Source organism: Muscardinus avellanarius, assembly GCF_963383645.1.
Source record: "Muscardinus avellanarius genome assembly, chromosome: 16".
Classification (NCBI taxonomy): domain Eukaryota; kingdom Metazoa; phylum Chordata; class Mammalia; order Rodentia; family Gliridae; genus Muscardinus; species Muscardinus avellanarius.
Window position 1 is genome coordinate 36,868,656 of NC_137802.1, and position 12,489 is coordinate 36,881,144.

The 12,489-nt window shown below is 44.0% G+C and overlaps 1 protein-coding gene across 1 annotated transcript in view; it reads right to left on the bottom strand.

Annotated features, from left to right (window-relative positions):
- RAD51C (RAD51 paralog C) overlaps positions 1 to 9,549 on the bottom strand; it is a gene marked incomplete at its 3' end in the record, with an annotated part of 43,806 nt that extends 34,257 nt beyond the window's left edge. The window contains exons 1-3 of the mRNA XM_080713482.1: positions 9,429 to 9,549; positions 5,909 to 6,158; positions 3,332 to 3,498 (exon numbers count right to left, since the gene is read on the bottom strand). Of these exons, the coding sequence (XP_080569608.1) occupies positions 3,332 to 3,498; positions 5,909 to 6,158; positions 9,429 to 9,546 (535 nt within the window). The 5' untranslated portion in view covers positions 9,547 to 9,549. The remainder of the gene's footprint in view (positions 1 to 3,331; positions 3,499 to 5,908; positions 6,159 to 9,428) is intronic.
- Positions 9,550 to 12,489: the final 2,940 nt, after the last annotated feature.

Here is a 12,489-nt window from a genome sequence, read left to right on the forward strand (position 1 = left end):
TTACACTTATATACTACCACACCAGGCTCAAACAATCTTAAAATAATAAATTTTACTTGTTTTGATATGCTGACAACTGTAGAAAAACAATACTTCCCCTTTTTTGGCACTGAGCTTTTAAACACAGGGGCATTCTACCTGAGTTATACTCTCGGCTTTTTTTTAATTACATGTTTTTAGTACTGGAGATTAAACTCAGGGGCATTCTACCTCTGAGCTACACTCTCAGGGTTTTGACCGGGCATGGTGGCACCAGCTTGTACGCTCGGGAGGCGGAGACAGGAGGATCGCGCAGGTTCGAAGCCAGCCGTGCTCACTGGCTTAAGAGACCCTGTTTCCAGATAAAAATGTAAAAATAGGTCTGGGAGTGTAGCCTGGAGGTAAAAGGGTTTCCAGGAACCCCAATACCAAAAAAAAAAAACAACCAGGGTTTTGCTAAATTGCTGAAACTAAGCTTCAAACTAGCAATCCTCACATATCAGCCTTCCAAGTAGTAGAATTACAGGCATGCACCACCTACCCAGCTGAAAGATAGTATGTTTTAATAACAAAATGCCATATATATATTTTTTATTGCCATATAATATTTATTGTCATACATACACATACACATACAATATTTTTTTGCAGTACTGGGGATGGAAACCAGGGGCATTCTACCTTCACCCCCAACCCAATTTTATTTCTTATTTTGAAACAGGGTCTCACTAGGTTGATGAGGATCTCACTACTTCCTGAGGCTGTCCTTGAACCTGTAATTCTCCTGTCTCAGCCTCTCAGAGTATAGGGAATACAGGGATGCACCACCACACCTGGCTTTTTTTTTTTTTTTTTTTTTTGGGTGGTACTAGGGATTGAATCCAAGTATATTCTACCTCTGAGATACATCCTCGGCCCTATTTTTTAATTCCTCATTTTATTTTTATTTTATTTATTTACTTATTTTTGGTGGTACTGGGATTCCTGGAAACCCTTCTACCTCCGGGCTACACTCCTAGACCTATTTTATATTTTTATTTGGAAACAGGGTCTCAGGCCAGCGAGGTTGACTTTGAACCAGCGTGATCCTCCTGTCTGCCTCCCAAGCGTGGGGATTACAAGTGTGCGCCACCACGCCCTGCACTCTTCATTTTTATTTTATTTTTCTTTTCTTTTTTTTTCTTTTGGTGGTTCTGGGGTTCCTGGAAGCCCTTCTACCTCCGGGCTACACTCCCAGACCTATTTTTTATACTTTTATTTCGAAACAGGGTCTCTTAAGCCAGCGAGGCTGGCTTCGAACCTGCATGTCTCCGCCTCCCAAGCGCGGGGATTACAAGCGTGCGCCACCACGCCCGGCCATTTTTATTTTAAAACAGGGTCTAACTAAGTTGCAGAGGACCTCACTTAAGTAGCTGAGGCTGCCAGGGGTGGTGGCGCACACTTGTAATCCCAGCATTTGGGAGGCTGAGACAGGAGGATCGCGATTCGTGGCCAGACTCAGCTATTTAGGTCCTTTGCAACTCAGTGAGACCCTATTTCAAAATAAAGAATAAAAAATAGGTTTGGGAGTGTAGCTCGGAGGTAGAATGTTTCTGGGTTCCATTCTCAGTACTGAAAAAATAAAAAGGTAGCTGAGGCTGGCCATGGACCTATGATCCTCTTGTCTCAGCCTCCCAAGTACCGAGATTACATGCATTCGTAACCATGCCTTACTAAATTATGTTTAAAAAAAAAAAAAAACTGTTTTAGAGCCAGGCATGGCACATACCTGTAATCCTAGTACTTGGTAGGCTGAGACAGGAGTATCATGAGTGGGAGGCCAGTCTTGGTAAATTAATGAAACCTTATTTCAAAATAAAAAATAAAAGCAGATTGCAGCGCACTTGTAATCCCAGTACTTGTGAGACTAAGACATAAGAATCTCAGGTTTGCGGCCAGTCTCAGCTACTTAGTGAGACCCTGTTTCAAAATAACGAATAAAAAGCCAGCTTGGTGGCACACGCTTGTAATCCCAGCATTTGAGAGACTGAGATAGGAGGATAGTGGTTTATGGACAGCCTTAGCTACTAAGTGAGGCCCTTTGCAACTCAGTGAGACCATGTTTCAAAATAAAGAATAAAAAAATAGGGTTGGGGGTGTAGCTCTGGGGTATAACATCCCTGGGTTCCATCCTCAGTACGGGGGGGGGGGGGGGGGAGCAGATTGTAGTGGTGGCCTGTAATCCCAGTGCTTAGTAGGCTAAATCAGGAGGATTACAGGTTTGAGGCCAAACTCAGACATTTAGCAAGACCCTCAGCAACTTAGCAAGACCCTACCTCAGAATAAAATAATAAATAAAAAGGGCTGGGGGATAGCTCAGAGGTAAAATGCCCCTGGGTTCAATTCCCAGTTCCAAAAGTAAATAGACACAAGTTTTTTACCCCAATATGATGTTTGAATATAATGTACCAATAAAAAATTTAAAAGAAAAAAAGAATTGTTTCAAACTTTCAAATCTAAAAAAAAAGTAAATAGATAGTTACAAAGACATAAAAAAGCGCTAAGGGTGTAGAATGCCCCTTGGTTCAATTCCCAGTTCCAAAAGTAAATAGACACAAGTTTTTTACCCCAATATGATGTTTGAATATAATGTACCAATAAAAAATTTAAAAGAAAAAAAGAATTGTTTCAAACTTTCAAATCTAAAAAAAAGTAAATAGATAGTTACAAAGACATAAAAAAGCGCTAAGGGTGTAGAATGACCCTGGGTTTAATTCCCAGTACAAAACAAAACAAAACTGTTTAAAACCAATTATTTCACCCTAACAAGTACCAAAGAAATCTCTCAAAAAGATTTTTTTGTGTGTGTGGTACTGGGGGTAGAACCCAGAGGCTTTTCTTCCTCCAGGCTATACTCCCAGACATACTTTCATTTAATTATTTATTTATTTATTTATTTTTATTTTGTGGTATGGGGGTTCCTAGAAACCCTTCTACCTCCAGGCTACACTCCCAGACCTATTTTATACTTTTTATTTGTAAACAGGGTCTCTTAAGCCAGCGTGGCTGGCTTTGAACCTGCGTGATCCTCCTGTCTCCGCCTCCCAAGCGCGGGGATTACAAGCGTGCGCCACCAAGCCCGGCCTAGACCTACTTTTATACTTTATTTGGAAACAGGGTCTCACTAAGTTGCTGAGAGCTTCATTATGTAGCTGAACTACTTCACTAAGTAGCCAACTACTAAGTTGGCTTTGAACCTATGTGATTCTCCTGTCTCAGCCTCCCAAACGCTGGGATTACAAGTGTGCGCCACCATACCCGGCTCCTCTCAAATTTTTTATACACACAAAAATAGGCTAATTTGTTAACTCACCCTCTCCTGTGTGTGTTCCTGCTATAAGCTGAAGGTGCTGGATGCAGGCAGTAGCAAGGTCTACCACTCTATCAACCATAAAACTTCCCTCTGTGTCAATAAAAACAGCTTCTCCTGCTACTCCTCCAAAACATTCTGGTATCTGCACATCAACTGCCAATTGAAAACTGCCAAGAATTAAATCAAATGACCAAATCATTATCATGATAATCAAAAGAACAGTTTTTCAAACTCCAAATAATGACAGGCAAGTCCCGCTAATAGTTTTATACATGCAAATTTACTCCCCAAGGCAACAGAAATGGTTGACACTTCAGGGCTCTAGACACATGTGAATTAACTGATACTTAGATTAGGGAGAAGACAAACCACAGTTTGTCACAACCTTGTTTCTCTTGGAGTCTGTGTGACCCTGTACACATGACATGGCAAAAGCTTTAAGGAAGCTGTCCTGAGGAAGAGGGGTTTTTGGTCAGAGTACTCTTTGTTTTTGGATGGTAGTTATTGTTTTTTTAGTAATGATTTTATTGACTTTTTATAAACATGGTTTTGGTGACGCAGGACAAGATCTCGGAATTAAGACTGTAGGAACAGGTGAAACTGATTTTGTAAAAGATAAATTTTTTGGTAATATGTTTGAGCCCTCAGAAACCCCCTGTCTTGTTTTAAGCTATAATAAAATTGGCTACAGAAGAAAAAGGGGATTTTAACACATTAGTAGATACATTACAACAATAAAAAATGTTTTTTAAAAGCCCATTAGAAAACTTTGTCATACAAAAAGCTTAAGCAGTTAGAAGAAGGAGGCTGAAGAAAAAAGGCCCATGTCTCTCACCATTATGGCTAACGTGTTTATTAATAAATGTTTTAAAAAAAAACATAACAATTAAGAGATGTTTACTTACTGGAAAAGGAGGCCATACAAAGCTCCCTGGTTACGTTAGACTTGGTTTTTTACAATGTTTAAAAATACAATAAATAGAGATTTTTGAGACATATATAATAAAAAGAGCTTGTTACAATATATAAAATATATTTAAAAATCTTAACTATAACTTCTAGTTATAGCTTTGACCTATAACTAAATGCTGTACCACAAGTCTAACAGCTGGTCAACATGTGCTGCCAAATTGAAACATGTACAATAAGGCGGTGTGGTGGCACACGCTTGTAATCCCCGAGCTTGGGAGGCTGAGACAGGAGGATCGCACGGGTTCGAAGCCAGCCTCAGCTACTTAGTGAGGCTCTCAGCAACCTAGTGAGACCCTGTTTCCAAATAAAATATAAAATAAGTCTGGAAGTATAGCCTGGAGGTAGAAAGCCCCTGGGATGCATTCCCAGTAACACACACACACACACCAAAATAAATTTTTTTTAATTAAAAAAAACAAACATAAAATAGGGCTGGGAGGATACCTCAGAAGTAGAACGGCCCTGGGTTCAATCCCTGGTACTACACACACACACACACACACACACACACACACACACACACACACACACAGTAGAAAACTGCCTGTTTACCCTAGAGACACTATATTGGAAAATGCATTTGTGTGTATGTGTAGAACTGGGGATTATTGAACCCAGAGGCATTCTACCTCTGACCTACACCCCAGCCCTATTTTTTTCTTTCTTCTTCTTTTTTTTTTTTTTTGCAGGTCTGGGGATGGAACCCAGGGATTCTACCTCTGAGCTACATCCCCTGCCCTATTTTTTATTCTTCATTTTGAATTTTTATTTTTTTATTTATTTGGTGCTACTGGGATGGAACCCAGAGGCCTTCTACCTCCAGGCTACACTCCCAAACCTTCAAAGGGCAGGGATTACAAGCATGTGCCATCACGCCCGGCTTTTATTCTTCATTTTGAAACAGGGTCTCACTAAGTTGCGAAGGACCTCACTAAGTAGCTGAGGCTGTCTGCGAACTGCGATCCTCCCGTCTCAGCCTCCCAAATACTGGGATTACAAGGTCTGGGAGTATAGCCTGGAGGTGCACCACCACACCCGGCTTGGTAAATTGATTTTAATTTGATGCATACACATAAAATTAAGAGCTCACACACAGCAGGAATGGTGGTGCCCTTCTGTAATCCCAGTACCTGGGAGTATGAGACAGAAGTATCTCAGTTTCCAGGAAGCCTCAGCAACTTAGTGACACGCTGTTTCAAAATAAAATATAAAAGCTGGGCATGTTGGCACATGCTTGTAATCCCCATACTTGGGAGGCTGAAACAGGAGGATCACAGTTCAATGCCTGCCCCAGCAACTTAATGAGGCCCTCCACAACTTAGAACCTGTTTCAAAATAAAGAAATAAAATAGGGCTGGGGGTGTAGCTTGGAAGTAGAATGCCCCCGGGTTCCATTCCCAGTACCAAAAAAATAATAAATAAATAAAATATAAAAAGGATTGGGGATGTATCCCAGAGACAGAACACCTCTGGTTCAATTTCCAGTACAAAACACACACACACACACACCTGTTTTGGTCTCAGAACTACAAACCAACAACACAATATTCTATTACTTACATAAAACGCTATGAAGCCCACCCTTAAGGGAACATATTATTTTACCATAATTGTGTTTTTCCAACACCTGGTGCACCACAAATTTCTGTTGTTTTCATTAAGGGTACTCCACCCCCAAGAATATTATCTAATTCGGAACAGAAGGTGATTATGAAGGCTTGGGTATGCTCCTGCTCAAGAAGTTCCAGTGCTGTACACTTCTTGCCTGACTCAGCGTATCTTGGGTTATTTGTGAGACATTCTCTTCTTATAATCTGTAGAGTTTCTAAGGCTTCCTCTTTAGATATTCCAACTTCTGAAAGTGAAAGAAGAAAAAGAAAACATTGATTTTAAAATTTTAAAAGTTGACCTGGGCATGGTGGCACATGCTTGTAATCCCAGCGCTTGGGAGGCTGAGACAGGAGGGTCACGCAAGTTCGAAGCCAGCCTCAGCTACTTAGCGAGGCTCTCAGTAACTTAGTGAGACCCTGTCTCCAAATAAAGTATAAAATAGGTCTGGGAGTATAGCCTGGAGGTGGAAGGCCCCTGGGTTCCATCCCCAGTACTGCAAAAAAAAAAAAAAAAAAAAAAAAAAAAAAAAGAAGAAGAAGAAGAAGAAAAAGTTGAGCCAGGCGTAGTGGCCCACACTTGTAATCCCAGCATTTGGGAGGCTGAGACAAAAGGATCACAGTTCATGGCTACTCTCAGCTACTTAGTGAGGAGGGGCTTTGCAACTCAGTGAGACCTTGTTTCAAAATAAAGAATATCCCAGCATTAAGGAGGCTGAGACCAGAGGATTGTGGTTCAAAGACAGCTTCAGCTACATAGTGAGGCCCTCCATAACTTAGTGAGACCGTTTCAAAATAAAGAATAAAAAATAGGGCAGGGGGTGTAGCTCGGAGGTAGAGTGCCCCTGGGTTCTATCTCCAGACCCCCCCCCACACACACACAAAAAAAAAGAATAAAAAATAGGGCTGGGGGTGTAGCTCAGAGGTAGAATGCCCCTGGGTTCAATTCCCAGTATCACCAATTAAAAAAAAAAAAAAAGAAAGAAAGAAAGAGGTAGAAGAACTCAGTTTTAACCCCAGTATTACAAAATAAATAAATAAATAAATAATAAAATATGCAATGGTTCACACCATCATAAAACCTGCAGTACTCTAGAGAACAAGGTTTTAGATTTTTCAGTTAAATATATAAGAGATGTCTTCTTTCTGATGCTTTCTGTTCAAAGGGAATATTCTGTCTCCTGCCATATCACCCTAAATGCGCTGATTTTTTCTAAAGAAATATTCTATTCCCTTTCTCCCTCAATGTCTTTAGTCCTATCCAAATCCTTCATTTCTGAAATTTAAATCCCCAATTCCCTGTATTTTGGAATAGCTAAAATTAAGACAGTCTGTTTGCTTCCCAATTCTGCTTTAATTTGTTTTGTGTGTGTATATGGTATTGTGGGTGGAACCCAGGGGCTTTCTACCACCAGACTATACCCCCAGCCCTATTTTATATTTTATTTGGAAACAGGGTCTCACTAAGTTGCTGAGAGCCTCACTAAGTAGTTGAGGCTGGCTTCGAGCCTGTGCAATCCTCCTGTCTCAGCCTCCCAAGCGCTGGGATTATAAGTGTGTGCCACCACGCCTGGCTTTGCTTTCCAATTCTGGTTCCACTACTTCCTAGCCCAGTTATCATGAAAAGTTACTTATCAGCCAGGTATGGCAGTGCACACTTGTAATCCCAGTACTTGGGAGGCTAAGACAGGAGGATGTTCCTGGCCAGCATCAGCTACTTATTGAGGCCCTCTGAAACTTAGTGAGAACCTGTTTCAAAATTTAAAAAATAAGCCGGGTGTGGTGGCACATGCTTGTAATGTCAATATTTGGGAGGCTGAGACAGGAAGATCACAGTTAGCAGACAGCCTCAGCTATGTAGTGAAGACCTTTCCAACTCAGTGAGACCCTATTTCAGAGCTAAGAATACAAAATGGGGCTGGAGGTGTAGCTTGGTGGTAGACTGCCCCTGGGTTCCATCTCCAGTACTACAATAAATAAATAAATGTAGCCTGGAGGTAGAATGCCCCTGGGTTTAATCCCCAGCACCACAAAACAAGTTACTTAACCTCCCTAAGATTAGAGATCAGTTCCTTCAACTATATGTTGGATATAATAACCTAGAGGGAGGGTTCAGTTGAGCATTGATGATCCTCAAAGCATTCAGGAGGCATTGGCAGAGAAAGCAATTAATAAAATGTCTTCACAAAGCCAGGTGTGGTGACACATGCTTGTTTGTTTTTGCGTGTCTAGGGATGGAACCCAGGGGCATTCTACCTCCGAGATCCACCCCCAGCCCTATTTTTTTCTTTATTTTGAAACAGGGTCTATCCTGTTCAAAAACCTCCGAGCTACACCCCCTGCCCTATTTTTTATTCTTTATTTTGAAACAGGGTCTCACTGAGACAGTTTCAAAATAAAGGTTTCACGCCCGGCTGACACATGCATGTAATCCCAGTCCTTGGGAGGCTGAGACAGGAGGATGGCAGGTTCACAGACAGCCTCAGCTACTTAGGCCTTCTGCGATTTAGTGAGACCCCATTTCAAAATAAATAAAAAAATGGGGCTGGGGGTGGATCTCGGAGGTAGAATGCCCCTGGGTTCCATCCCCAGTCGACAAAATAAATAAATTAATTAAAAAATAAAATGTCGAGCTGGGCATGGTGGTGCATGCTTGTAATCCCAAATAAGAGACTGCGACAGGAGGATCGTACGGGTTCAAAGCCAGCCTCAGCTACTTAGTGAGGCTCTCAGCAACTTAGTGAGACCCTGTTTCCAAATAAATTATAAAATAGGGCTGGGGGTATAGCACGGAGGTAGAATGCCTCTGGGTTCTATCCCCAGAATCGCAAAGTAATAATAATAATAATAATAATAATAATAATAATAAATAAAAAACAAAATGTCATAGCAGGGCTTGGTGGTGCACGCTTGTAATCCTACTATTCGGGAGGCTCAAACAGGAGGATCGCAGTTCACAGACAGCCTCAGCTACTTAGTGAGGCCCTTTACAACTCGGTGAGACCCTGTTTCAAAATAAAAAATAGGGCTGGTGGTGTAGCTCGAAGGTAGAATGCACCATGGTTCCATCCCCGGGACCGCAAACAATAAAATAAAAAGAATAGAAAATGGGGCTAGGGGGTGTAGCTCGGAGGTAGAATGCCTCAGGTTCAATCCCCAATCAGTTCTCAACCCTTTATTCAGTCAACTTTTTTCTTTAAATGGTACAACGGATTGAACTCGGGATATTCTCCCTCGAGCTACACCTCCAGACTCCCAGACTTTTCTCTTTTCTCTTTTATAAACTTTTGAAACGGGGTCTTGCTAGGTTGCTAAGGCTGTCCTCGAAACTGCGATCTTCCGGTCTCAGAATTGGGATTGCGGGCGTGCGCCCCCGCGCCTGGCCCAGTTGACTTTTAAGCGCGGCGCGGGAACGTCTGAGGGTGTGTGGGCGCCGGGGAGGCGGCTGAGTGCGGTGGAGTCAGGACCGCAGCCTGCCTGCCTGCGGGACAGCGGAGACTGGCGGCCGCAGGCGTTACCTTTGCTGAGTTCGGAGGGTTTCACTTCTAGGAGTTCCTCCGCGGTCTGGAAACCTGCAGAGGCGAGCTTCACCCGCACTGCGGGGGACAGCGGGAAACTCACTAAATCCCGCTGCATCTCGAAGCCTGACCTCTGCGTTCCCACTTGCGCACAGCCCCCTGCGAAGCCCGAGCTCCGCGCGCGCGGGCCGGGCGCTGACGTCAGACGCCAGGCGGAAGGGGCGGGGCCTGGGCCTGGTCGCCCGCGGCTTTGGCTTTGCACCGCGGGAAGGGTATTCATTCTTTCAGCGGGCACCTGCACCCCCGGAACTGGGGAGGCCCACACTGGAGGGTCGTAGATTCAAAGTTCGGCCTCGAATACTCGAATAAGAAATAAAAAGAGCTAGGGAGCGGGGCGTGGTGGCGCAGGTTTGTAATCCCCGCGCTTTGGAGGCGGAGATAGGATCGCGCAGGTTCGAAGCCAGCCTCGCTGGCTTAAGGGACCCTATTTCCAAATAAAAATATAAAAAAATAGGTGTCTGGGAGTGTACCCGAGAGTTAGAAGGGTTTCCAGGAACCCCAGTACCACCAAAAAAGGGGGGGCCTAAGGGCTGTGGCTTAAGGGACCCTATTTCCAAATAAAAATATAAAAAAATAGGTGTCTGGGAGTGTACCCGAGAGTTAGAAGGGTTTCCAGGAACCCCAGTACCACCAAAAAAGGGGGGGCCTAAGGGCTGTGGCTGGCAGTAGGATGCCCACCCCCAGTTCAGCCTCCAGTACAAAAAAATTTAAAAACACACATTTTCACACTTCTTATCTGTTCTGTTGCAATTCCTCCACATGCCACTTAAGGTTTCTCCATCAAACATACGTCCTTACAGTAAAAAGTTGCTGGAGACCTCAGGATGGAGGGCCGGGCCCACCGAACCCTGCAAGCCACATTTCCTCTCTGTGCTGGCCTGTTAGGTGACCTCAGTCACCTTGATCTCCTTGAGTGGGGACAGTGGCAGGAAGAGAGAAACACCGGCCAGTTACCCTTTTTTTTTTTTTTTTTTTTTTGGAGTGTGAAAAGCCATGTACGGATTAATTTGAGCCAGATGTTCTGGTGCATTTAGTAATCCCAGAATTTCGGAGGCTGAGACAGGAGGATCTTGGTTCGAGGACAGCCTCAGCTACTTAGTGAGGCCCTTTGTAACTCAGTGAGACCCTGTTTCAAAGTAAAAAGAATAAAAAATAGGGCTGGGGGGGTGTAGCTCAGAGGTTGAATGGCCCTGGGTTTCATCCTCAGTACCACAAAAAAGTTAATTAATTAATTAATCAAAATAGGGCCGGGGTGTAACTCAGAGGTAGAATGCCCCTGGGTTCAGTTCCCAGTATCGAAAGAACAGAGTTAATCTATGTGCACACTCTAGGGTTCCGGTCCCTGGACCCTCCGCGCCGTCCGTCCCCCTTGCCTGCCCCCCTCAACTTTCCCGCCCTCGCGAGGGATTGTGGGCCAGACGGCGCCGCGCGGTCCGCGCCACCCACGCCTCCGCGCGCGTCTGTCGGTCGCAGGCCGAGGCTCCCGGGCCGTTGGTGCTCCGCAGCCCTGCTTCAGAGGGAGCTGGAAAAGTGCGTAGGTAACGACCCGGAGGAGCGGACGGGCCTGGGCCCCGCGACCTGGGAGGCCGGAGGGACATTTTCTGGTAAAGAGTTGCAAAGGGGTGTTGAGGCCGTGGAAAGGACCGCTCCAAAATATAGGGGGGAAGCCGGGCGTGGTGGCGCACGCTTGTAATCCCCGCGCTCGGGAGGCAGAGACGGAAGGATCGCGCAGGTTCGAGGCCAGCCTCAGCTACTTAGGCTTTCAGCAATTTAGTGAGACCCTGTTTCCAAATAATATATAAAAAATGTCTGGGAGTATAGCCCGGAGGTAGAAAGCCTCTGGGTTCTACCCCCAGTACCACCAAAAAAAACCAAAAAAATCACATATATATATATATATGGGGGGTGAGGCAGTTTGGGAGGTGACTTTCGAGGTTTTTTTCTTGCCTCAAGAGCATGTTTTATTCAGGGGACAATTTTTTTTTTTTTTTTTTTTTTGGTGGTACTGGGGTTCCTGGAAACCCTTCTACCTCCGGGCCACACTCCCAGGCCTATTTTATACTTTTTTATTTGGAAACAAGGTCTCTTAAGCCAGTGGCTGGCTTCAAACCTGCGTGATCCTCCGGTCTCCACCTCCCAAGCACGGGAATTACAAGCGGGCGCCACCACGCCCGGCTCTTTTTTTTTTTTTTTTTTTTATGGGCGACAATTCTTTTTTTTTTCTTTTTTCTCTTTGTGGCACTGGAGATTGAACCCAGTAACATTCTATCTCCAAGCTACACGCCCAGCCCCATTTTATTTTTATTTGAAACAGGGTCTTGCCAAGTTGAGTCTCACTACTTACTTGCTGAGGTTGGCCTTGAACCTGTGGTCCTCTTGTCTCAACCTCTCAAGTAGTGGGATTACAGGCATGCACCACCACACCTGACTAAGGGTGATGATTCTTGTGGGGGGGGGTACTGGGGGTGGAACCCAGGGTCATTCTACCTCTGAACTACACTCCAGCCCTAGTTTTTATTCTTTATTTTGAAACAGGGTCTTAGTTGCAGAGGACCTCAGTAAATAACTGAGGCTAACCGTGAACCTGCCATCCTCCTGTCTCAGCCTTCAAAATACAAACACACCACCACACCCGGATTTATAGGCGATGATTCTTAACCTTGATTTTTCTTCCAAGCTTAAAGAATTCCATAAATATTATAAGTATTAAAGTTGGGGCCGAGGATCACGGGTTCCAGGCCTGCCTTGGCAACTTAGTGAAAGTCCTTCACAACTTAGTGAGACCCTGTTTAAAAAATAAAATACAATAAAGCCGGTTATGGAGCATCCCAGTTTGGAGGCCAGCATCTTTTTAGCAAGGCCAGCCTCATTTTAACCAAACTTTGTTTTAAAAAAATTAAAATTAAGGGCTGGGGATGTAGCTTGGAGGTAGAATGTCCCTGGGTTCTATACCCTGTACCACCACAACCAAAAAAAAAAAAAAAAATGTCAAATATTAGGT